At 51.9% G+C, this 26,093-nt stretch overlaps 3 protein-coding genes across 4 annotated transcripts; all 3 read left to right on the top strand.

Moving 5' to 3' along the window:
• The first annotated feature begins 10,286 nt into the window (after positions 1–10,286).
• IL2RG (interleukin 2 receptor subunit gamma) lies at positions 10,287–14,738 on the top strand. Its single transcript, XM_033072036.1, has 8 exons — positions 10,287–10,427; positions 11,992–12,082; positions 12,322–12,509; positions 12,653–12,795; positions 12,907–13,069; positions 13,502–13,610; positions 13,682–13,766; positions 13,868–14,738. The coding sequence occupies exons 1-8, from the start codon at positions 10,337–10,339 to the stop codon at positions 14,069–14,071; spliced, it is 1,074 nt and encodes a 357-aa protein (XP_032927927.1). The 5' UTR covers positions 10,287–10,336; the 3' UTR covers positions 14,072–14,738.
• Positions 14,739–15,893: 1,155 nt separating this feature from the next.
• On the top strand, positions 15,894–23,207 carry LOC117002975 (sestrin-3-like). Of its 2 annotated transcripts, none has more exons than XM_033072560.1 (9): positions 15,894–16,116; positions 18,821–19,024; positions 19,229–19,411; positions 19,522–19,758; positions 19,842–19,953; positions 20,155–20,291; positions 20,632–20,822; positions 21,107–21,251; positions 21,803–23,207. In XM_033072560.1, exons 1-9 carry the CDS (start codon positions 16,051–16,053, stop codon positions 21,890–21,892), a joined length of 1,365 nt encoding a protein of 454 aa, XP_032928451.1. In that variant the 5' UTR covers positions 15,894–16,050; the 3' UTR covers positions 21,893–23,207. The 2 variants fall into 2 exon arrangements, with proteins under 2 accessions (XP_032928451.1, XP_032928453.1); XM_033072562.2 differs by having other exon boundaries at positions 15,992–16,116; positions 20,173–20,291.
• On the top strand, positions 16,123–18,812 carry LOC117002976. Its single transcript, XM_033072563.1, has 2 exons — positions 16,123–18,325; positions 18,376–18,812. The coding sequence occupies exon 1, from the start codon at positions 16,367–16,369 to the stop codon at positions 16,997–16,999; it is 633 nt and encodes a 210-aa protein (XP_032928454.1). The 5' UTR covers positions 16,123–16,366; the 3' UTR covers positions 17,000–18,325; positions 18,376–18,812.
• Positions 23,208–26,093: the final 2,886 nt, after the last annotated feature.

Below are 26,093 nucleotides of genomic sequence, written 5' to 3'. Positions count from 1 at the left end.
TAAATTTGAAGCGAATTGGCAATAGTCAATTAAAAGTAATTTATTATAATTAGAGCAGGCAATAACAAGTGAGCCAACAGATCTGGGTGTTGCTGAAAAAACCCGTTACAATTCCGTTTTTCTCCAGCAATTCACACGTCTCCCTTTCTTCCACCCCCTTTTATCTGGAATCGTTTTTTGGATTTGTTACCTCTTTCAGCTTCTTTGTTCACATGCGTGGTCTCATTTGCTAGGCAGTAGTCTTCCAGGTGCTTGAGGCGGGAGGCTGGGGTCTCAGGTCTTGCTGTCCTGGCAAACTTGAAACAACTTTACTATATACGGTTAAAGATAATTGGTCTACAAGCTTATCTATTTTTCGTTTGATAATGTTTGGGGCCCTAGTTATACTGAGCAGCAAAAAAAATAAACTTCTAAAGCTATATAGTTTAAGCAACTTAAAGCTTTTACTTTATTAGCAAACAAACTAAGCTTTGTTAGTAAACAGAGTTTTGTTAGTAAATAGAAACAAAGTTTCTAAGGCTGCAGTATAAACTTATACTAAGTTTGATGAACAAACTATGTTTTACCCTTATTATAATTCCCCCCTTTACTTTTTAATCATTTTGTTCATTAAATCTTTTTGATACCTCCTGACTCAAAGCTGTTTTTTCCCATACCTCTGGGTCTCTTCTTACAGGTTCATATTTTGTTCGAATTAACAGTAGGTGAGCTGCTTCCAGTCTGCTTTTCACTAGTTCAATTACTTTGTTGAAAATACAAGGACCAAAAGTGAGTGTTAAAACCATCAATATTACTGGACCTGCTATTGTAGACAACAACGTGGTTAGCCAGGGGGAGGCATTGTACCAAGATTCATACCAGCTTTGCTACATTTCCTGTTCTCTCTTCCTCTTCTCAAAACCTTTCCTCAATTGTGCCATAGTATCCCTAATTACACTCGTTTTATTTACAAAAACACAGCATTCTTTTTTAAGGGCAGCACACAATCCCCCCTGCTGTAAAAAGAGTAGATCTAATCTTCTTCGGTTTTGCAATGCGACTTCTGCAAGTGAGTTTAACGAGGTAGTTAGGTCAGATATGGACTTTTGTATTCGTGTTAAATCCTCTGCTTTCCTTAAAACACCGAATTCCTTGTGTTGATTTACCAGGGAAGCCACCCCAGTTCCTACTCCTGCTCCCCCCATTATCATCATAGCAGCAACTGTGAGTGCAGTAAGAGGTTCCCTCCGCTGCATATAGTGTGAGGGAGTCATCTGGTAGTTATACACGAATTCTTCCGGGTGGTAAATTATGCGGGGGATTATCATCACCTGAACACAGTACTCTGCAGTTTCATTTAAGAGATCCTTAGAGAGACAAGGGGTTAGGCCACTTTTTGAGCAGATCCACTTTGTATTATTTGCTGGGATTATTTATTTAGATTGCCTCTGAATGTTGGGAGTCCTTGTTGAACAGAGGGACATTGAGGGAGGAGGCACATTTCTTATACATTTTCTTCTCCCTTTCACACTTGTAAGTGTGATACCTGATGATTTGGTCTCTCCTTAACTGCACTCTGGCGGATTTGTTGAATTGGATAATTGGAACCTCTCCGGTATGCCTATTGCTTTGTAAAATGGGGGTCTTACATTATAACATAACTAGCAGTGTTCGGTGATTTCCGGATTGGTTTTGTTCAGCATGGAGTAAACTCCTTTTAGTAAGTCCCAGAGGGGATTTGTAGGGAGCTCACTCTTTAGATTTTCAGTATTATTTATCTTTTTGGGCAAATCAGTAGCTTGAATAGTCACTTCAGGAGGCCTAGTTATAAGGATTATGGAGTTACTGAGGACAGAGTTAGGTCCTACTGCCTGTGAGACTTGGGGTACAGTCTGTTTCTGAATAGTAAACATATTTCCTCAGTTTGAGCCAGACTCTCAGAACCTAACACCCCATGTCTTTCCTACTATCCACCCTTGGTTAGTGGGATTTGATATGTTTATGTAAATATACTGACAAAGGTCTGCCATCCAGCTATTATCCCAGTCATCTTCAGGTACTTTGCTTGAAGCGGGGGTACACCCACTAGGACCATATGCTACCTGTAAGAATCTATCATTTCCCTTTTTCCTAATCCAAGCAGGTGCAATAGTTTCACATCTCAGTACCTACAGAAGTATTCTCCTGGATAGTTACAATAGCTTTTACCAGGATTTGAAGCAGGACACATACAAAACCACTTGTACGGACATGGTTTAGTGGGAATTAACTGACATCTTGTAAGACGAAAACTGAGGGATCCTGACCCTACCCATTCTTGGAGTATTTCACCATCAGCTTGTGCCAGTGTCCATTTAAAGGGCTGGTGGTCTATCACTTCCGACGACCCTTGTCCCCGCAAAATTACATGGACTAAGATAGTTTGCCAACAAGGGTGGAGTCCGAATCGCCCAGTATTCAATCTTCCTCTGCCCTGATGTCCCTTGGATGCTCTTGATTGATTCCTGTTTCTGCTTTTCCCCTTTCCTTCACCAATTGCTCCTTGGTAAGGCTCAATAGTCGGCTGGTAGTTGTTGGAGCATCTGGAGCCTGTCTGGCTCGACTGTTTAAGTACCCCTGCTTTCTCTTCTCTGCCTTGCCCGCTGACTCGGTTGCCTCGAGCCGCGGGGTGTACCATCTTCTCGGCAGCAGGGGTACTCGCTATCGGGTCTCTCTTTCAGCTCCTGCCTCACCCGGTATTGTTCCCAATTCCTGTCCTTTACAGGAGGCGCATTGCAGGGAACTCCCGGTACTCTGTGCCGACAGCAGCTCTTTATCAGATGAGCTACGAAAGGGGAAGGCTCGTTTGAGTGGAAACGGAAGTTCTCCGGATTTACTCCTTTAGTAAATATTTCCCACCATTCAGGGGATCCTTTTTCCCACTTCCCAAAAATTTCTCCAATTCTCAAAGCAGCTTCCGTCTGTTTCCGTTTCTTTCTAACACTCTCTACACACCCCAACTGGTGGTTTCCCTTTATGGCAATGGACCCACCACCGTTCTTGGCAAACCTCACAGACAAAACACACAAATGGGTAACAGTTGCATCCCTTGGTTCTACAATATATAATGTAATCTCTAACCAGCCGATAGGGGTATCTGTTTCTTTCTCTCCTGTGAGCTATTTGAATAACTAATACAGAGTTCATGAGTTAATTAAGTTCGAGTGATCCTGAGTTTCAGATTTTCGGGGTCACCCTCTACTCTCCACGGGTTGTCAGCTTCAACGTGTCCTTTCACTCTTTCTTTGCTGTCCGGACCGCAGTTTCTGTAGTGAGCAGTACAACATAAGGGCCCTCCTAACGAGGGGTTAAAGAAGTTTCTTTCCAGGATTTAATTAGTACCTTATCTCCAGGCTTAAGTTGATGGATTGCCACATCTAAGGGCCGGTCTCTGCACTGTTAACCCCTTCTTATGGAGTTCCTTCCTCCAGTTCATTAGCTGTATGATACACCCTTTTATTTGGTTATTTTCTAACATCGGGTGATCTCCAGGGACCTTAATATCATAGGGAACCCCATACAGCATTTCAAAAGAGGAGATTCCCACATCTGTTCGGGGTTGGGTGAGGATGTTTAGCAAAGCCAACGGCAGACACTTTATCCACGACATTTTAGTTTCTAACATTAATTTAGTGAGGTGTTTCTTTAACTCCCCATTCATTCGTTCTACTCTCCCAGAACTCTGAGGATGCCAAGGAGTGTGATATTGCCATACTATGTCCAAGGCTGAGAACACCTTTTTAATCACTTTTGATGTGAAGTGAGGTTCTTGATCAGAGTCAATGGTCTCCATTAGCTCATATTTGGGAATTATTTCTTCTAGGATTTTTCTGACTACCACCTGAGCCGTAGTTCTGGCTACAGGAAATGCTTCCACATAATGCGTCAAGTGATCTACTAGAACTAATAGGTATTTGTATCTGCCCACCTTTGGGAGTTCTGTGAAATCGACTTGTATGTGAGAAAAAGGCCTATGTGCTAGTGGCCGCCCGCCCAGGGGCTGTTTTCTCATTTGTCCTCTGTTAACTTTTTGACAAGTTAAACAACGTTGAGTAATTTGTTTTGCCAAATTATGCACCCCAACGCACATGTATTTAATAGCAAATTGATTTACTAAGGCTTGTATACCTCAATGTGTTTTACCATGTATATTTTGTAGTATTCTGAGCGCAAGAGATTTTGGAAGCATTTCCCGTCCATTTGGTGGTACCCACTTGCCTGCCTCAGTTTCTCTAATTCCCATTTGTCTTAACTTCTCTTTTTCTTGAATTGTGAAGGACAGAATATATTTTGGGCCGTGATGCCAGTATCTGGTCTTAGATGGAGTGTCACAAGCACATTGTATAGCATCTACTCCGAAAGCCTTTCAACACCCATAACAGGGGTCTTCTTCTAAATCTTTCTCACAAGTTGAACAGTCCTCTTTTTTGGCTTCAATCCGTTTAATTTTTGGTCCTTTTCTCAAGGCTGCTGCTTTGGCTTCCAGATCTGCTTGGTTATTTCCTCTAGTTACCATTCCTACCCCCTTCTGATGCCCGTTCACGTGAACTACTGCTATTTCCTTAGGGTATCTGATGGCTTTTAGGATGTCCCTTATGAGTTTCTTACGTATTAAACCTTTCCCCGGGGAATTGATTAAGCCTCTTTCTTCTCATATCTTGCCAAAGGTATGCACAACCCCATAAGCACATTTCGAGTCTGTGTAAATTGTTTCTGCTTTTCCCTTTAACAACACCAAAGCCCTTAATACTGCATAGAGTTCACATGCTTGGGCCGACCAGCTGGGACTTAAAGGCCCAGATTCTGTTACAGACAATGTCTTTCCCTCTACTATTGCATACCCAGACCGTCTCCTGCCTTCAATTACCCGTGAGGAGCCATCTACAAATAGTCTGTCCCCATCTTCTAATTCTTCTTCCTCCAAGTCTGGCTGAATTTTTGTTTGTCCCTCTATTTGCCGAAGGCAATCATGTGTGTTTTCTGTTAGAGGCTCTCCATACAGAAACTGAGCAGGGTTCTGTATTGAGGTTACCTCCAATTTCAGCTTCAGAGATTCTGCAAAATACCCTCATATTTCAAAAGCCGAGCATCTGTGATCCATTTTTTTGCCTTTTGTTGCAAAACTCCTCTAATATTGTGAGGTGATTTTACCTGAATCTCTCCCCCAAATGTACAGTAATTTCACGAATACAAGCCGCAGCAATTTGACAAAAATTTTGGTGGAAACCCGGAAGTGCAGCTAATAGTCGGGGGCGGCTAATATGTGAATAATTTTCTGACATTTACAACCCCAGACGCACCAGCCAGAGTGCCGAGCCAAGCACCTGCCAGTAAAAACCGGCATTCCGCGATTGTTACAGTGTTACCGTGTTGCCCTGGCTCCCTGCAGGCAGCACGGGGAGCGGGGAGAGAGGCGGGAGAGCTCTCTTCTTCCCTCCTCTGCCGCAGCCCAGGGGAGGACGGGGGGCGGGGCGCAGCCATTGCCGCGGCTGGGGAGGAGGCGGGGTGCTTTGTCTGCGCCCGCCGCCGGCGCCACGGGCGCGGGAAAGCTCCGTCCCCGCCCGCCGCCGCTGCCGTAGGAGCGGGGGAAGCTCCGTCCCTGCCTGCCACCGCGGGGCAGCGCCGACCCGGGGTGACCGAGCCCAGGGGCAGCGGTGGCCGGCCCCGAGCGGCAGCACCGGGCTGGGCCACCTGGCCCCGTCAGCAGCCCCTAGCGGGCCGAGCCTGCACAGCCTTAGCTCAGCCAGTAAACCCTGCCCTCCCGCAGTTCTGTTACTAATTGCACGCGGGTCCTCGCTGCGAACGACAGAGCGGCTTATATTCGGGTGCGGCTTATTTATGGACAAAAACCGAAATATTTGCCAACACCCAGAGATGCGGCTTATACTCAGTGCGGCTTGTATTCGTGAATTTACTGTAATTTTTTTCACATCTTCCACCAGTAATGCTGCTGCCACCACTGCCTGCAAAGAGGTGGGCCACCCCCTACCGACTGGGTCTAGGAATTTTGATAGATATGCTACTGGTTTCTTGCTTCCGGCCCAGTCCTGAGCCAGGACTCCGTAAGCTACCCCTTGTTTCACATTAATAAACAAACAAAAGGGTCTTTTCAAATCGGGAAGGCTCAACACGGGTGCATTTACCAATCCACCCTTCAATTCTTTCAATCGATCTTCATCCTCTTTGGACCACTTTATTAATCTCTCCTTAGTAAGTTTATCATGTAGGAACTTTGTTTTTCCACTAAAATTCTCTATCCACTGTCTACAATAACCAAGGAGTCTCAATAATTGTCTAATCTGTCTTTTATTTCTTGGCAATGATAGAGAGAGAATTCCCTGGACCCTCTCCGGGTCCAGTTTCTTAGTCCCTTTAGTCAGCCGATGCCCCAGATATTTTATTTCCTTCTCCACAAACTGCAATTTAGACTTGGACACTTTCAGTCCTTTTAGAGCCAAGAAATTTAGAAGAGCTATACTTCCTCTCCTTACTGACTCTTCTTCTTTTCCCGCAATTAGCAAGTCATCCACATATTGCACTAGAGTCGTCCCCTTTGCAGGTTAATAATCTTGTAAAATTTGCTCTAGGGCCTGACCAAATAAGTTGGGGGATTCTGTAAACTCCTGCGGGAGTACTGTCCATCTGAGTTGCTGTTTTCTATGGGTATCTGGTTCTTCTCATTCAAATTCTGGAGGTTTCCTTAAGGGGGCAGGCCCAGAATGCATCTTTAAGATCTATTACACTGTAGAATTTGTCTGCCGGTCCCAGTTGGCTTAGCAGTGTGTGTGGATTAGCCACCACTGGGAATCTTTCAGTGGTCCTTTTATTAATTTCCCTGAGGTCATGGACAAGTCTATAACTTCCATCTGCCTTTTTAACAGGCAGTATCGGTGTATTGAAAGGTGACATACAGGGTTCTAATAACCCTTGCTGTAACAACCTGTTAATTTCAGGCTTTAGTCTCTGCCTGCCCTCCTTGGACAAGGGGTATTGTTTTACTTGAGTTGGAAGGTCCGGATCCTTAATGTTTACTTCAAAAGGTTCAATATCTAATTTCTCAGCCTGATTAGGTGTATACCACACTTCAGGGTTAATTTGTTCTTCGTCCACTGTCCGCAGTGGACATAGCCTAATAGTTAACTTATTTTCTATAATTTCCAATCCAATTCCCAATTGGACCATCAGATCTCTCCCCAGCAGATTATAATCTGCCTCTGGGACTAACAACAGAGATTTTATATCTATTTTGGATTGTGTTTCAATAAAAACATCTTTAATCACAGGAACCCCGAAAGGTTCACCTTTAGCTCCAATTACCTGTGCCATTTCTGCTGAGATTTTGCAGCCTTGGGGGACGGTCTGGATTGTTGATCTTTCGGCCCCGGAATCTACAGGAAACTCGTACACCTCCCCTTGGGGACCTACCTTAAGTTTTATCAAGGGCTCTGTTTCCACTCTGGTCTCCAATAAATAGAGCCCCTGACACCCCTAATCACTAAATTGTTTCTCATCCTCCTTCCTTCTCTTACATTCTCTCCTCATGTGTCCTTTCTTTCCACAATAATAACATACCATTCCTCGGTCCCTTTCTCCTCTCCCCGCTACTTCCCTTCCTCGAGAACCAGAAACCTCATCCCGCTTAGGGAATGTTTTCCTTTGTCCCTCCTGGATAGCAGCTACTATTATTCTCATCTGCCAATTGTGTCTTTCATCTTGCCTCTTCTCCTTTTCTTCAGGCTTTCTAACATGCACCCTCTGAGCCTCTTTCAGCAATTCATCCAGTCCCTTATTTTGCCAATTATCCAGTTTCTTCAACTTCTTTCTAATATCCGGCCAGGATTTAGCTACAAACTGTGTTTTGAGTAAAGCTTGTCTTATCTCCGAATTAGGGTCCACTCCTGAATATAGTTGAAAACTTTTTTTTAACCTCTCTAACCATTCAGTAGGATTTTCCTCTTGCTTCTATTGTTCACTGAAGGCCTTCTCCACATTTCTCTCCCTGGGAACCGACTTCTTAACCCCTTGGATTATCATTGCTCTCAAATCTGTCATGTGAGCCCGATGTTCTGGGTTCTGATTATCCCAATTGGGCTTTTGTATAGGCCACTTAACATCTGCCTGTGGGCCTGCCTGATGATCTCTGTCCCAGATTTTCATTCCCGCTATCTGAATCATTCCCCGTTCTTCTGGGTTGAATAATATGCTCAGGATAGCTTGCAATTCATCCCAAGTATATATGTTAGGCCCCAAAAACTGATCTAGCCGATCCCCAACTCCTAAGGGATCCTCTAGGAGATGCCCCATCTCCTTTTTAAAGTCCCTCACGTCCCCCAAATTCAGGGGCGAAGATATATAGCCCACCCCTGGGATCTGTGCAGGCTGCCCCACCTGTCCTGCATTGGGATTTGGGACCATTCCCATGGGAACTTCCTTTAATGGGAATAACCGGGTGTTATCCTGCCTCCCCCTCAGCTGATCTTCCTAGTCTCTGCCGGCGAGTCCGGTCCAGACTCTAAGTCCCTGTCTGGGGCTGAAGGTGACAAAGCTGAGGTCACAAGAGGATTTGGAGGTAGGGCAGGAGCTCCTTCTAGTGGAGGCAGTTGGTAAGGCGGGGGAGAGTATTCAAAATCCTTATCGGATCTTCTTTTTCTTTTCCCTCTCGTTCAAAACGAACAGCCGAACTCTAGCTTCATTTGCTACCCATAGAGCTGCATATTCTCTTTCTTCTCGACTAAAGGTTTCTTTAGAGTTAACATATAAATTTAAAGCCTGACAGATCCAATCTTCTGATGATCCAAACACCAGCCAATAAATATTACCTGCTCTTATTTTCTGTCCTCCCCAAACTTCTATACAATAATGAATCATTTTTGCTCTATCCTTCTCCTTTCGGGAGAGAAAGTAATTCCAGTATTTAATCATCAATCCTAACGGACTATCTGGTGGAATCAGAGGAAGTTGGATACGAACCCCCCCTTTCCCCTATAGGATCAAAGGCTCTGCTCTTCCTTTGTCCCATCTTCCGGAGTGCCTTCAGTCACACACACACAAAAAGCGCTTCCCCCGTTTCGCGGCCTAGTCCCTCGCGGGATCGTAGGAACCGCACTACTGCGGGGTCTTCACTCGCTTCGTCTCTTGGACACGTTTCACACGCTACACTCCGGGATACCCACCCTGACTGGACGGTTTTACCGTTTTCAATATATATACTTACGTAATCCTGTGTCTTCGCCTGGGCCTTGTGCACAAAGATTAAGGGGTCGCTGGCCTTTCCTCTCACTTGTTATTGAATTTAGGTTCGTCGGACGAGGCGGGGGGAAAGGAGACCCCCCTGGGGCCACCTTAACTCCAGGTGGGGCGCCCCCCCTGAGGATTTCTTTCCTTACACACACCACGATATGAGTCACGGCACCAAATTGTGATAAATTTGAAGCGAATCGGCAATAGTCAATTAAAAGTAATTTATTATAATTAGAGCAGGCAATAACAAGTGAGCCAACAGATCTGGGTGTTGCTGAGAAAACCCGTTACAATTCCGTTTTTCTCCAGCAATTCACACGTCTCCCTTTCTTCCACCCCCTTTTATCTGGAATCGTTTCTGGATTTGTTACCTCTTTCAGCTTCTTTGTTCGCATGCGTGGTCTCATTTGCTAGGCAGTAGTCTTCCAGGTGCTTGACGGGGGAGGCTGGGGTCTCAGGTCTTGCTGTCCTGGCAAACTTGAAACAACCTTACTATATACGGTTAAAGATAATTGGTCTACAAGCTTATCTATTTTCCGTTTGAAAATGTTTGGGGCCCTAGTTATACTGAGCAGCAAAAAAAATAAACTTCTAAAGCTATATAGTTTAAGCAACTTAAAGCTTTTACTTTATTAGCAAACAAACTAAGCTTTGTTAGTAAACAGAATTTTGTTAGTAAATAGAAACAAAGTTTCTAAGGCTGCAGTATAAACTTTTACTAAGTTTGATGAACAAACTGTGTTTTACCCTTATTACAGGGTGAGCCATGGGGTCCCAGTGGGTTAGCTGTGGTACCCCAGTGGGGTGAGCCATGGGGTCCCAGTGGGTTAGCTGTTGTACCCCAGTGGGGTGAGCCATGGGGTCGCAGTGGGTTAGCTGTTGTACCCCAGTGGGATGAGCCATGGGGTCCCAGTGGGATGAGCTGTGGGTCCCACTGGAGCGAGCCGTGGTCCCCATAAGGGGCAGCAGGAAGGAGGGCCCCTGGTGCAGGCGGTGCCGTGGGGCAGGAAGCAGTGTGGTGCGGAAGCCGGCGGCTCTGAGCGAGGCTGTTCGCACGCGTCTCTGGTCAGCAGCCCCCATGGCAGCTCATGGCGCCTTCCTTGTGGTGCCTGTCCTCCTCTTCCTCTGTGGGCCAGCTCCCTACCCTGCTGCTGCCCACAGCCACCCAGGTAAGGAAGCACATGGGAAGGCCACGGGCCCCTTTTGTGGTTGGGGCTGGGGGATGGAGCTCCCAGTGATGGCGGCTGAGGACAGGATGTGGGACTGTGTGCGCTGGCACGCTGTTGTGCGGCACTCCGGGGACTCTGCAACCCCTGATGTGTCCCAGGACTGGTGGCACCTATACAGGAGGGTCAGGCTGTACCAGGGAGCCCTTCTGGGGGTTGTTCTTGGGCCCACTGCAGTGCTGGAGCATTTGTGACCCCACTAGCCCCCCGGCTACTAGTCCTGCAGCACTCCTGCCCCATCACTCTAGTGGCAGATCCTACCAGTCTGTGCTACGCGTGGGTACTGGCCAGGATGGTCGGTGGATCTGTACCAGTTGCCCTTTCCTTCTGGGTCACCTCAGTAGTGCTGTGCACAGGAAGGGGACAGTACACAGAGGCTTTTCTTTCCACCGGGCACTTTTGTTATGAATGGATTCTTCAATTTGTTCAATTTATCAAACACAATTAAATTCAGCACCAATGTTAAATCTAGCAGTAATTTTTAATAGCAGCAATTGCATAAAAATGAATACAATCAAAGAATATTGGATACATATATTTCAGTATATACAAGATTCAGCAGCGAGTAATTTAGTATAATTAAGGTTTGGTTCGAATAAAGCATAAGCAAAACTGACCAGGGTTACAGATAGGGCCCTTTCCTCTGCACCAAATTAATTAAGCTAAAAATCTCACTTATATACTGTATGCTAATACATATTAATATAGAATCTTCTGTGTCACTCTGTTGTGTTGCACATGCTTCACCACTGGTTGGGGTCTCTCATCCTTTCAGGGGTCTCATTTCTGGTGAAGCCTCTGGGTCTTCCTCAGTGTCTGCTGTGTAACCTCACAAGTGGCACAAGTGCACTAAGCTTTAGGTTATATTATTAAGTCTATGTTCCCACATCAGGCCTTATTCCAGTGTCCAATGCTTGGAATCACCCAATTTGGCACAATTTAACGCCGAAACTTTATTTTCAGCTGCTCTTATCAGACCTACATCCTTACTATCCCTACTCCTACTGAAACATCTGGAGGATTCAGCTTTGTCTCTTTTTTTTCCCTTTTGTAACAATTGCTTTGTAACAATTGAGTAATTTTTTTCTATTGATATAAAGCAATACTTTTGCTAATGTAATTACAAATTTAGTTAGCACAAATCATATTTATAACACTCTAATCCCAGCTACTGTTTTCTGACAAAAAATCCACTCCTTGTCTGGCCGTCAGTAAAACAACAGTTTGCTGTATTCCTGGACCTCCTGGGCTGGTGGGAAGGTGCCTTCAATCTCTACATGTAGAAACAGCCTGTGTGCTCCATTGTGTTACATTACAGCCCAGGGAAGTTCGATTCTGGCTTTCTCCTGGCCCTGCAGTGCTGGCTGATGAGTTCGTTTGGTTCACAGGGAGGGAGGCTCATACAGATATGCAGGGATTTGGCATGTGTCATATTTTTCTGGTGCACCCCTGGGCCCTGGCACAGCCACTCACCACTGCCATGCCCAGCAGTGTCTGTTGCTTGCAGGGGTGGAGTGTGAACTCTACAACGAGGAGTACATGACCTGCATGTGGGGGAGCAGAGAGATGCCCACAGTCAACTACTCCCTCTTCTACTGGTAGGTGCCCCTGCCCCACGGCCAGTCCACGGCAGAGTGTCCAGCAGTGGGTCCCTGTGCAGGGGGGCTCCTGCTGGCATCGCTGGTCCTGGCTTCAGGCTGCTCCTCCTCCCCAAGCCCAGGGTGGGGCAGGCTCTGTCTCCAGGGCAAGCAGGATGGGATGTGCTGGGGAGAGGGATCCTGGTGAGGGCTGGGGCATGTGAGGCCTTGGAGAGTCCTGGTAACCCACTGTGCCACAGGTACAAGAACGCGTCCAACAAGGGGGTGGAGTGCAAGCGCTACCTGCAGGACCAGGGTGTCAGGGTTGGCTGCTACTTCGAGCAGAACGAGCTCATCCAGTTCCAGTCTTTCCACGTTCTCATCAATGCCAGCGTTGGCGGCAAGACCCTGGAGATCCCCAGCAAGCGCATGTTGCTGCAGGACCTGGGTACAGAGTGGTGGGGGGACCCTCCTCTCCTCTACAGGGCTGTGGATTCTCAGAGCTCTCCTGTGGGCTCCCAGCTGGCAGCAGGGCCGCTGGGGCACACATGGGGCCAACCCTCCTCACTGGGCATTACCTGTCCCTTGCAGTGAAACCAGCGGCACCTGTCAACCTGACCATCCGCAATATGAGCAACAATCAGCTGCAGCTGACCTGGGCCTCCCCATACCCCAATGACCAGTGCCTGGAGCACGCTGTCAAGTACAAGAGCAACAAGGACACCAGCTGGACGGTGAGAGCCCTGGGCACAGCACCCTTGTGGCTGTGCCTGGGGGTGAGCTGTGCACCAGTCTCCAAGGTGGTCCCAGCCAGCAGCACAGGGCTCATGTCCATGTCTCTGCAGGAGCTCTCTGTGAACGGAGATGTCTTCTCCTTACCCAGTGTGGACTATGAGAAGTCCTACACCTTCTATGTGCGCAGCAAGATCAACAAATTCTGTGGCAGCACGCTGTTTTGGAGCGAGTGGAGCCTTCCTGTCTTCTGGGGCAGCAACTCCACCAGCAAGGGTATGTTCTGAGGGCTACAATGGGATAGGATGGACTGGAGCATGGCAGGGCTCAGCAGGTGAGAGATGGCAAAGAAAGCAGAGAATGGTCTGAGGCAGCAGCTGTAGGAGCAAGACCCAACTGGGCATGTGGGGTGCCAGCACCAGCGTCCTTTGTACTTCTGGAAGGAAAACACCACCACCAGTGGGACCTGCTGACTTTTGCCAGCGGTTTCTTAGCACTGGAGGGCATAGCTGGGCCAGAACAGGGTCACCGTCTAGTTTGGTGATAGGAGGTTTGGCTTGGGGATAGGCCCCTCTTCCATCTTCTGTTCCCAGCTGAGCCCTGCCATGAGCAATGCCATGGCCACTCATGAAGGGCCACCTGCAGGCCCACCCCCACTGCCATGGTGGTGTGCTGTCTGGGGATCAGTGTCACCCCTGCTCTTTCCAGGCACGGTGGAGGAACAGCTGTACTGGTTTGGGATCCGCACGGTCTTGGTCCCCATTGCCTCCTGCCTGCTCCTGCTGGTCCTTGTCATCCTGCTGGTGCGCATGGAAAGGTGAGTGTGGGGAGCTGATTGGGGGCAGCAGCACTGGGGCTCTTCCCCTCTAACACACCTCTCCTGCACAGGGTATGGGTCATCCTGATGCCCCGAATTCCCAACCCCAGCAAGAATTTTGATGAGCTGTTCATCACTCACAACGGCAATTTCCAGGTAAGGCGGTGCAGTCAGCCCTGCCCTGGGCTCACCCCTGCTGTGTGGGGTTGGGGCTGGGCTGGGTGGCGGCTCCTCTCACCCTGCTCTGCTCCCTGGAGGAATGGGCTGGAGTCCCCAAAGATGTTGTGGAGAGCTTCAAGCCCAACTACAGTGAGAACATCTGCTATGTGACTGAGCTGCCACCCAAGGACAGCCACGAGCCCCTCTGGGACAGCAGCAACCATGCACCACCTCCAATGCCTGGGCCCCCAGCCGCTCCCAATGAGCACAGCCCCTACTGGAACAGCTATGGGAGAGTGTGACACACTCCTGCACCCCTGCATCCCCCATTCTCCACAGCTTTGCTGCCCAAACCTTACCTCTCCTCAGGCCCTGCTCCCCACTCCTGCCATCCCTCTGCCAAATGTCCTGGTTTTGCTTCCTGCCAAGTCCCCCTCCCTGCTCCGAGGTGCACACAAACACCAAGGGATGTGTCCTGGTGAGTGGGCAGCTGCAGCTGAGCAGGCAAGGGCCACTGGACAACTGATGGGGACACACAGAATGAGGACTCCCAGGGGGGCCAAGTGTGGAAAAATAAGGAAAGATAGGCAAGAAAGATTGCAAACATGCTCAAGTGCTTTGCAGCTAATGTAGAAAAACACATATACCATACTCATAGTTGTTTAGATTTGCGTGTTCAGTATGTAGAATTCTGTGTTTAGATAACACAGGCCTGTGATAGACTTAGTGGCACCTTATTTAACATGCTTTAGATTCCTGGCCTGCTGTGGGAAAGATCAAATCACAGTGGTAAGCCACAACTGCAGAAATCCTTGATAAACAGGCAAAAACAGCATGTTCAGTGATCCTCTAGGGTGGATTAAGATCCACAGTGCCTGCATCCCTGCTTTATGTGCCTCTGCCTGGGTGCTGCTTGGGGGATCCTCCAGTCGGTGAGGTAATGAAAATAAATTTCCTCTTTGCCTTTCATCCATGGTTTTGTGGTTGTTCCTGTGTCCTGCCTGTGCTGGCTCATACAGGAAGCCACTGTATCACCCTGGCAGTTCCCCCAAGGCCTCACTGCTCCTTCATCTGTGTCCTCAGTTTCCAGTGGCAGTAAAGATCTGCCCACCAGGGGTTTGCCCAGGCTCATCCTGCGAGGTCTGGGGAATGCATCAGTGAAACCCCAACTCCTGAACACCTCTGATCTCTCACACCTAGTGAAGCAGGGGCCAGTCCCACTGTCCCAGCCCTGCTGTCCCAGGCAGGCTCACAGTGGCAGCATGTTCATCAATCAACATCAAACACATGGATGAGTCCTCTCCTGGCTGTCTCACAGGACTCCCTGTGCACTCAGGCAGTGTGCTATGACCTCACTGGGCAGTGGGCACCATTCTGGGCTCTCAAACCACTTCTGGGGCCACACGAAGTCCCCAGCCACTGCTGCTGTCCCTGGAGATGACCAGGCCAACGCTGACTGCAGCTCCCTGCAGCTGCTCTTACAGAATTCCAGATTCAATTATGTTGGAGAAGACATTGGAGATCAGAGAGACCAACTTCTGTTTGAGCATCACCATGTCAACCAGACCATGGCACTGAGTGCCAGCTCCAGTCTTTCCTTAAAGACCTCCAGGGACAGTGACTCCACCACCTACCTGGGCAGTCTAATCCAATATCTGATCATCCTTTCTGGGAAGAAATTCCTCCTGATGTCCAACCTCAGCCTCCCCTGGCAGAACGACATAAGACCACACTCCCCCATCCTATCATTGTTTGCCTGGGAAAAGAGTCGGACCCTCTGGCACAGCTGGGCCCTGGCACAGAGGGAGCATCAGACAGTCAGACCCTGGGACAGCTGGGCCATTGGACAGTCAGACCTTTAGACAGCCAGACCCTGGCATACCTGGGCCTCGGCACAGCCGGGCCCCGGCACAGGGCCCAGGATCGCGCTCCCCCCTTGCTCCCCTCCGCGTCCCGCGTTGCCCAGGAGAGGCGGCAGCGCCCCCCAGCGGCGGGGCAGCCCGGGCCCCGCCCACCCGGCTTGGGGGCGGGGCCTGCGCCCCCGGCACCGGTAACTTTCCAGCCCTGCCCACGTGGTGCGGCGGCGGCCGCCCCCTGGCGGCGGCGATTGGCGCAGCCGGGCCCGCCCCCCGTGCCTGCCGCGGTGCCGGCTCTGCGCTGCCGGCGGCCGCACCGGGCGGGGGCACCGGCGCCGGGCACCGGGACTGCGCTCGGCTCGGCACGGCACGGCACGGCACGGCTCGGCTCGGCACGGCACGGCACGGCACGGCACGGGCTCACCATGATCGTGTGTCCCCAGAGCGTGGAGCACCCCCGAGGAAGCCGATGCCAGCGGCTGCCGGGGCAGGTAGGACCCGCCCCGCCGCCACCACCGGAGCCCGTACAGGAGCACCGGGCTTCGCCCTGCTCGCCCCCACCGGGCCGGTACGGTTGCGGCACTAGCAGGCCGGGGCATTCCCGGGGCATTCCCGGGGGTGCGCGCGGCCGGCGAGGCTGTGCTGTCACGATGCCGCGCCCGGCGGTTTGGTCTTGGTCTTGGTCCTAGTCCTATTCCCGGTGCCGGTGCGGCGGTGCCGTCCCCGTCCCCTTTGTGCGGGATGCGGGAGGCGCCGTGGCTCCATCACTGCCAATCAAACTTGTTTTTCTCTCTCCGCCTGCACTGCCCGCGCCGTTCACCGGGGGCGCTGCCGCCGCCGCCGCCCGCACAATGGGGCTCCGGGTACCGGCCCGGGTACCGGCTGCCCGCACCGCCGTACGGGCCCTGCCGCGGGCGCTCGTACTTCCCCGTCTTCTCGAATACCCAGGCACAAAGGCCAGGCGAGAGGTGCTGCCGTGGCACCGTCTCCAGCCAACATTACCGGAGGAGCCACCGGTACCGACGGAGCCGCGGTCTCACTGGGCGAAGGGATGAGCCCTGGCGGGCGGGGAGCGCGGCGGGATCCGCTGGCCCTTCTCCCGCACATCCCGGCGCTGTCCGGGCTCCGTCAATCTCCTGCCTTCTTTATGTGTTCACGGCTGCCGGCCGGGAGCGCCGGGACACTGTTCCCCAGGCGGCCCCGCCGGGCGGAGAGGGGACGAGGCTGGTGGTGGGTACGCAGCTGAGGTGCCTGTTCGAGTGCAGGGGGCTCGGACACAAGGATTCCCCCTGGAGAGGGAGGCGATGCTCCCACAGCCCGGGAGTGCGAGTGGATGCCGGGGAGGAGGAGGAGGGCAGTGGCCGAGGAGGATGAGGAAGGTGGCACTGGGGTCAATGCGAGAGGCTGTGGGAGCAGAACTGAGGGAATGTGGCAGGTGGTGCCCGTAGGAGACACCCTGGGTTGAGCTGGTGCCTTTGGGTATGGGCAGTTTAGCCTGGCTGAGAGCCAAGGAGGTGGCTCTTCTGCACCTTCATCCCCCCCTTCCTTCACCATCTCCTACCAAGACATATCTGCCTGGTTGCTTGCTCCATCATCACCTGGACAAGCAGAGTGACAAGCACCAGAGGCTGAACCATGGGCTGGTTGCTCAGCTCCTTACTGGGGACCACCTTTCCCTGGGGGCAGTGGAAGGGCCCCTAGCTCCTCCACCTCAGCCCTCCAGGAGAAGAATACCAGTGGCTGTAGCCCCTTGGGTGTCCTTGTGGCATCTCATTTCCCCAGGCAGAGACACTTTGTAGGGGGCCTTTGCAGGTCACTTCTGGCTTTCATTGTCTGTCGTTCAGAGAAGCTGGTGCTTTGCATCTCTTTGCATTTTAATTTGACTTTTGGGGTTTTGTGGACCCCTTTTACCAGAGGAAGTGAAGAGGACACTCCAAATGTCATCAAGTAAATCTCTTGACACTTAAGCGATGGTGTTTTCACCATAAGTGCAGCATGGTGGAAAATAGCCCAGGCTGCTTCCTGCACAGCCTGTGTGGGTGCATTTGCTTTGTGCTGCCACACAACTCACCCCACACAGCTCTGTCTGCCCCTCACCCCTGGGTGCTCTGACACGCACCCTGTAGCTTTGGTGGTTTGCAGACGTGCTCCTGGTTTGCTCCTATGCCACCATTGTTGCCATGCTCCAGTCACCAGCCTTTGGGTGACTGCACTGGAGAGACACATGGAAGGAACAAGACAGTGGTGTCAGCAGAGCCAGAATTCCCCAGGAGAGATTTCAGTTCGAGCCTGGGAGAAGAGATGCATCCTTTGCATCCAAGGGTGCTGCCTGGGCTCCCACATGCGAGCAGGAGCTGTGACTTTCTGTGTGACAAGGGTTAGCACCTGCTGTACCCATACCTCGGGGTGGGCAGGCTGCAGGTGCAGACCATGCTGTCAGGTGGGAGTTGTGGCAACACGGTCGTTGGAGCACAGCAGCTGCCTGGGCATCTTTCCAACATCCCTGCACCCTGTTCCCACTACTCTCTCAGGAGGGCATGGGCATTGCTGGGGGTGTCTGGGCCACCCTTGCTGAGTTGCCCAACTGTGTTTTCTCTGGTGGGCACATCCAGTAACAGCTGTGCTCTGTGCTGCAGGACCCACTCCCATGTCTGCTTGGGCAACATGTGGGGAGCTCTTCTGTGTGCTATCACATGGAAGGTACCAGGACATGGTTTGCCTCTTGGTCTGCCAGGACAGAAGCCTGGAAGGTACCAGGACATGGTTTGCCTCTTGGTCTGCCAGGACAGAAGCCTGGGAGTCCCTCTGCTGTTTCCATAGCTCTCTCTCATCTTGGTACTGGGCAGGAGGGCTCTGTGCTGGTGATGAGGCAGATGGGCTGCTCCATTCTGGAATGTATTTTGTGTCATGTTTCTCCTGATCTGGCCTTGCACCACTGCAAGAAACATCATCCCTGGTTTGCCCTCTGCTTCTACTCACCATGCAGAGCCTTCTCCCAGAGACCACCTGTGTGTCTTGCAGCCTGTCCTCCCGCTACCTGTGGCACTGAGCAGTGCTCTGCCTGATAGCCAGGAGTGTCTCTCTGGCAGCACCAAGCTGGGATCCCTGTCCCTTGCAGAGCCTGGGTTTGGCTGGGGTGTGCTGCTGCAGCAGGGGCTGCTCTGGGAAGAGCTAAGCAGAGCGTGTTTCCTGCAGGTAGTGAAGATGTCCAGCAGTGACCCCGAGTGTCCCCAGTTCCTCTTTGTGAAGGTGCTGGCAAGCCGAGGGCGGCTGGAGGCGGTGACCCAGCAGATGGGCTACCACCCACAGTACCTTGACAGCTTCCTCAAGACGCAGCACTACCTGATGCACATGGATGGCCCCCTGCCCTTTGACTGCCGGCACTACATCGCCATCATGGTGAGCCCTGCTGGGAGTTGCCAGAGGGAACAGGGGGCTCTGCTCAGCCCTGTGAGGCTCTCCTTAACCTCCAGCAGATAGCCTGTGCCGTGGGCTTCTCATCAGGGGCCAAAATCATGGCTTCCTGGAGGCTGAGCGCAAGGTGGGTGGGGGGTGCCTCTCCTGCTGGGGCAGTGCATGGATGCTGATGCGCTGCTCTCGCAGGCAGCGGCCCGGCACCAGTGCCGGTACCTGGTGAACCTGCACGTGCTGCAGTTCCTGCGGGCAGGGGGTGACCCCCAGTGGCTGCGCGGCCTCGAATTCATCCCCCCGAAACTCCGCAACCTCAACGAGATCAACAAGATCTTGGCACACCGGCCATGGCTCATCACCAAGGAGCACATTGAGGTACTGGGAAGGGCTATCAGCCAGGGACCAGGATGGCAGTGGGGACAGTGGTGTCCCCTGGGCCTGCCTTCCTTCCCGTGTCACATTGCTGGTCTGTCCATGTTCTGCAGAAGCTGCTGAAGATCAGCGAGTGGAGCTGGTCACTGGCAGAGCTGGTGCATGCTGTCGTCCTCCTGGCACACTGCCACGCACTTGCCAGCTTTGTCTTTGGCTGTGGCTGCGAGCAGGATGAGGGGCTGGGGGGCCGAGGCCCACTGAAGCCACTGTCACTTGGGAACCAGTGCTTCTGCGAGGCCACTGCCGGCAACAGCTACAGCCAGGAGCTGCTGCGCATCAACCGCAAGCGGGTGAGCCCCTGAGGGTGGGTGTGCAGGGGATGGGGGGATGCTGCTGGGACACTGCCCTCACCCCCAAACCTGTGTCTGTGTAGTCCCTGGACTCCTGCATGGAGCTGGATTCCCTCCGGGAACGCATGCAGCGGATCCATGTGGAGACTGAGGGCAGGGACGAGATGAGGCTGCTGCAGCAGGACCGAGAGGAAGGTGAGGGGCAAGGGAGCAGAGGTGGGTGTACAGAGTGGGAGTTCATAGGCACACCTGGGTGTTGCTCCTCTATGCCTTACAGTTTCCATGTGTGGTTCAGAGGAGCTCATGGGATACATGTGGGGCAGAGCAAGGACTGGCTTTCAATGCCTGATGTGGCTGGGAACAGGGCAGCTGAGCACTGCTCTGACCTGTTTGCAGGGCTTTCCCCTCTTGCAGATACTGATGGGGAAGTCACTGGTGCCACCAACCTTGCATGCTACATGCAGGACCCTGACTTTGGATACCAAGACTTTGCCCGGCGTGACGAGGATCAGACACAGGTATTCAGAGTTCAGGTAAGACTCCTGCTCCCCTCCCCTGCCCTCCCCTCCCCATTCCTCATGGAGCAGCAAATAGAGTTGCCCTTGCAGACTGGCCCTACCCTGCTAGGGTTAGGAAGAGGGAGGTAACTTCTGTCCCCAAGGGTTGATGATTTTTTTCACATGGCCCTCATGGAGGCAAGGGTCAAAATCATTTAAAAACTGCTTGATAAGGGATGTTGTGGTTTGGGCAGAGCCATCTCCAGAGCATATTCACTGAATTCTTCTGCTCCCTGAGGTCTCCAGCCCTTCTTCCTGGGGAACATGCTCCAAGCTCCTTTTTGCAATTGCAAAATTCTCTTGCTATGCTCAACAGGATTACTCCTGGGAAGACCATGGCTTCTCACTGGTCAACCGGCTCTACTCTGACATTGGGCATCTCCTGGATGAGAAGTTTAGGATGGTGGATGGTCTGCAAAGCAGTGCCATGGCCAAGCGGCAGGGCTGTGAACCCTCAGTTTTCAAGCGGGGCATCTGGAACTACATCCACTGCATGTTTGGCATTAGGTAGGGAAACCATCCTCACAGTCCAGGGGGGAAAACTCAGCTGACCCAGGTGGGAGGAGGGTAGGGCACTCAGGCTGTCATGGCAATGAGCATGGAGAAGGGAGAGAGGTGAATCACCTGCCTGGATGTTGAGACAGGCAGGGAAGAGATATTGAACTGCTTTGGGGTCAGGGTTTCAGTGCCTGGTGGCTGTTTCAATGTGCCCCCCTGCCCTGTGGCTGTGCCATGCCCCAGCAGACCACAGGCAAGGTGCTGGCCCTGACTCGCCCCTGTGCTCCCCACAGGTACGATGATTATGACTATGCAGAAGTGAATCAGCTCCTGGAGCGAATGCTTAAAGTTTACATTAAAACTGTAACCTGCTACCCAGAGAAGACAAACTCAGAAATGTTTGACAGGTTCTGGAAGCAGTTCAAGCACAGTGAAAAGGTGGGATAGCTGGCCCCTGGCTCTGGCTGTGGTGGTGTTGGGAGTGGGCAGGGGCTGCACGCTAGGATGCTTTGGGGAGATGTACGGGAGATGTTTCAGCCACCAAACCAGCCTGAGGCAGGTGGGGGGCTAAGAAAACTGCCTGTTTGTAAGGAGTTGGGCTTAGTGTGGCATGGGGCTGCCCACTGTGATGAGACTCGGGGCACCAGCGGCACAGGCATCTCCAAGGTCATTACCCCAGTGGTGAGTGCTTCCTGGCGAGCCCTCTGTCAAGCTGTAATAACTCACAGGAGCGGCTACTGTGGGTGTCAGGGACTGTGCTGCTGCCAGCCTGGAATGCTGGTGCCAAGTATGCGGGGGGGACTCCCTGGTATGCAGCTCTGGGAAGCAGCCACAGCCTACAGGACTGGGAGGAGGGGAAAAGGGGAGCTGCCTGAGCTGGAAAAATTGATGGCATTTTGATGACAAAAGACTTGCCCAGGTGGGCAGTTGCTTGCACCGCTGAGCCCAGCGCATTTCAGCTGCCTGAGCCTCTCTTGCTGTTCCCCTAGGTCCACGTGAACCTGCTCATCCTGGAAGCCCGGATGCAGGCAGAGCTGCTGTACGCGTTGCAGGCCATCACCCAGTACATGATCTCCTAGATGGTGGGAGCTGCGCTGCAGCAGGGCGGGGTAGCCTCCTGTCTCCCTGAACTCATGTGGGACCCGTCATGCTGGGACCGACGGCGAGGGATTTCTTGATTTAGTTTACTTGACTGTATTGTTCCTTTTTGTTGGTTCCCCCCCCTGCCTTGTGGGGGTCACTGAGTGGCCCTGTTACGTGCAATTACCAAACTGTGAGGCAAATCCGTGCTGCTGAGATGCTGGAGACTTGAAAGTGTCCAAGGAGGACTGCCAAAAACATGGGGGAGAGGGAAGTGGGAGGGGATTACGGGGATGCTCCTTGCCTGGGTACTGTGGGAGCCTCGGTGGCACCGGGAGGGCAGAAGGGAGAACTGGCTTCCTTCCCTGTGCTGCAGTGGCTGCTCTGCTTGCAAAGCCACCCTTGGGCACCTTTCCTCATCAGGGTGGTGTCTCTCACTTGGGAACAGTGCGGGCAGCGTGTGGGAGTGTTGCAATGTTCTAAGTTGCAGGGTTAGGCAGCAAGAAGCGCTGGCTCCTAGCAAGGGCCCTTCCCCAGGACAGCAAGGGGATGCACTTGCTGCCTATGTGTTATGTCCTTTAGGTCTATGTGCCAAACTCTTCTGGGGTGGACAAGAGATGACCCAGCAAACTCCAAACTGTGAAGCTCTTGCTGGCAGAGCATTCTCATGCTTTGCTTTCTCCGACAGCGGGATGAGGTCTTTGACAGTGCTCAGGCACTGGAGGTTTCTGCTGGGGACTTTGGCAGTCCTAAGCCCCTCCTCTGCTTCCCATAAGCAGAGAGGCAGGAGGAACAAGGGAGGCTTGTTAATGTGTTTGAGTTAATGTGATTTGTATCTTCTTACCACCATGAAAGGCCTGAGGTCCTGTGCCCAGTCACTTGCTTAAAAGCATGGTGGAGGAGCCTGTGGTCAGCACAGGTAAGCTACAGGAAGCTTCTTCTTGAATGTGGGTTGGGGGGCACTCCTGGGATTGCCCCATTTGAACAGAGGCAGCCTGTTCACCAGCCCTGCCCTCTGCCTGGGGGGCTAGCACCACCATTCCCCCATCTCCCTGGGCTGCTCCCTGCCTGTGCCACAACCCCTGGCTGGAGAGGTACAAGGGCACCAGTGCAGGCTCCAGAGAGCAGCCACAAAAGGGGAATGAAGCCACCCGTTGTAAGTGGGAGCCTGAAGCAAGGGCAGCTGTCGAGTCAGCCAGCGCACGCTGCTTCAGTCGACCTGTTTACTGCGTAAATATACGGGGAGAAAACCTTGTGTATGGAAGCTACAGAAAAAGCCTATTTTTGCTATAAATATATTATGTTTGACATGGATGTGTGCTTTATTTCTGCCAGATGTTGGGAAGTAGGTCCAAACTTGCATGGTTGCTGTGAAGGCACAGCCCTGGGATGGCTGAAGTGCCAGGAAACCAAACATCATGCACTGACAGCTCTGGTCCATGGCCAGCAGCTGGTCACTGAGGCTACACCTATCCTGTTCAGCTCAGCTCTGTCCTCTTCCCGTGCTCAGATAAGCAACTGCTGCAGCATTGCGTGTTTGATAGGAAAAGAGGGAGGTTTTTCAAGGGGCTGTGACGTTCCAGCAAGGAGGAATGGAGTGTGTTGAAGGAGCTGGCTGGTACCTAGTCACGGGTGCCCAAGATGTGCGTGCTGCTTCTGCAGCTGAAGAAGTATTTTGCTCCCAAGCAGCTGCTCAGCAAGCAGGGCCAGGAACCAGGACCAACTTTTTCCTGATCCACACTGCTGGTGTTTCCCTCCACTGGGACTAGGCCAGCTTGTACTGGGCCAAGCTGGTGCCTGGGCAGTAAAATGCCAGGACAACTGGTGCTGGGTAGTACCAGCTGAGTCAGTACTGGTGCTGGAACAGTGACACCAGTGCAAGGATGACTGGTGCTGGGCCAGCTGCCACCAGGCTTGGCTAGACAGTGCTGGGAATGAGTGCTGTACTATCACTTAGCCCCAACAAGGGCTGGGCAGGGATCAGGGAACTGGGTGTACTGCTCACTGTCAGGGGTAGGTTAACTGTAACAGCCTAGCTGCCTGCCAGCCAGTTTGCCAGTCTCTCTGCTGTCCCTGCAACAGCAGCTCTGTCCCCTGCAGGGCTGGGATGAACCACAGCAGCCAGTTCCTCACAGGGCTCACTGCTCCTGAAGCTGGCAGTGCACCTGCAGGGTGCCAGAGGCAGCATCTTCACCTCCCACCACCACCCACTGGTGGCCAGGAAAGGGACAAGGCCGACAGCATGACTGGCTGGACGTAAGGGGCTGCCTGTCGCAGGTGATGTGAGGCTGGCTCCCTTTTACCTCATCTCTACACCTGCGCTAAGGGCTGGGGCAGCTGCCACACACTCCAGCTTGCAAATACCAGCCACACCAGTAAGAGGAAGGGCTCCATGCTCTCTCAACCCTGACCAAAACAAGCAGACCTGCTGGCAAGGCCAGGAGAGACTGCAGACAGTCACACACAGCATGCCACAAGTCTGGCAATTTTAACACTTGTGCCCCTGTCCTGGTGGCCCCTGCATCCTTTGAGTGCTTGGGCCAGGATATTCCTCCCTATTGCTCTGTGGCTGGAAGAACTGCCAGAGTCCAGACTGCCTCACTGCTGCAGGAACCTTCCAGGATATCCTGCACATGGGAGCTGGGACAGTGTGACTGTGCTGGAGATTACTAAAGGGAGGATGCAGGCACATGCCCGAGCAGTAACTGAGTTTCCTACAAAGCCTGTACCAGAAAGAAGTGCTGGCAGGTGCAGCCAGGATTGTTTTTGTAACAGCTGAGCCATTCCCAAGCTGCATGGTGGGAGGAATGGTGTGTCCTAGCTCACAGACAACACCAAGTGGCACTGCAGCAAGGGTACTGCCACAGCTTCTACAACCCACCCATTCAAAGTCAGGCCTCTGGCTGCTGCTCTAACCACAGCCATGAAGGGGCAATAACAGTACAGGAGCTGAGGACAGCTCGGGAGAAGGCACCATCTCTGTGCCCCAGCCCTCCTTCCTCACACACCAGCTCCACCACAAAGGACATGTGCCATAGGGCAGCAGCCTTCCCTGCTGTGCTTCTACACGTGGGCCCATCACTGGTGGCACACATGTATTCATCAACCAGCAGGAGTTAGAGGCAAAGCAGGACTCTAGCCAGAAACCCAGCCGAGCAGTAAAGCTGTTTTTGCACTGGCTTCACGTACTGCTGTTCTGCAGGCAACTACCCATAGACCAAAATACTTACAGTGACAAGCTGGGAGAGCTACAAGGTCTCCAAGACTGCAAGAAAGGTGCAAACATGATGCACTGAACTCACCGGACACAGCAGGACTCTTGGTGGCTACTGAAGACAGTGCCACACTCATCAAAAGAAACCCCCAGCTGAGGCATTCAGATCCCATTTTGTTCTCCTTGGCAATGCTTAAACGGCACAAGCCAATGCTCAAAGAGGTATAAGAAGCGCTAATGGTTACTGGGCAAATGCATGGTCCCCTGCTGTGCGGCAAGTTTTGAAGACATCCACTTTGATCCAATCAGCTGCAAAATCTTATGTCTCAAATAGCACCCATCATTATGTGCCTGCAAGAAGCACCCAAAGAACAGATGAGGGGCAGAGTGTTCCCCTAAGGATCTCCTCCTAATTCCCAGTTTTTGTAAATTGGGTTAAATCTTGAAGCAGGACCCTTAAGAGCCCTTTAGAGTTTAGTTACTTGCATTAACTATAGTGAAGAATAGAATTCAAAAATAATATACTGAGTATTACAGGCTTTGAATGAAGATTTTCTGGCTGTACACATATTGTACACAATTTCACAAACGAGTCTTTACCCTTAGCAGTTAGAACATCCCAAATATCCATGTGTTTAAGCTGGTCAGTGGAATCCATGATCTGCACTCCTTCCCTCGTTTCTCTCTCATCTCCTTACCTGCCACCACTGCTGCAGACAAAGCTTTTAGAATGTAGCTAAACAAAACAGAGTCACCTTCAGCACTCAGGTCTAGAAAGGCCAGAAAGGAAGGAGCTAAAACCAACTCCATACTAGTCCTACAGGATTTGAAACTCTCCAGGGTCAGTTTTAGAGCTTGACACCCATGGATCCCCATGCACTGCCAGCAAGCTGTAACAAGGGGTTCTACACGCTGCAGAGCACTCCAGAGACTTTGTGGGTGGTCACACTGCAACCCTTCTGCCTCTGGCCAACTCAGGGGCATTC

Source organism: Catharus ustulatus, chromosome 14 (genome assembly GCF_009819885.2).
Source record: "Catharus ustulatus isolate bCatUst1 chromosome 14, bCatUst1.pri.v2, whole genome shotgun sequence".
Lineage (NCBI taxonomy): Eukaryota > Metazoa > Chordata > Aves > Passeriformes > Turdidae > Catharus > Catharus ustulatus.
This window is presented reverse-complemented; position numbering and strand designations above follow the sequence as displayed.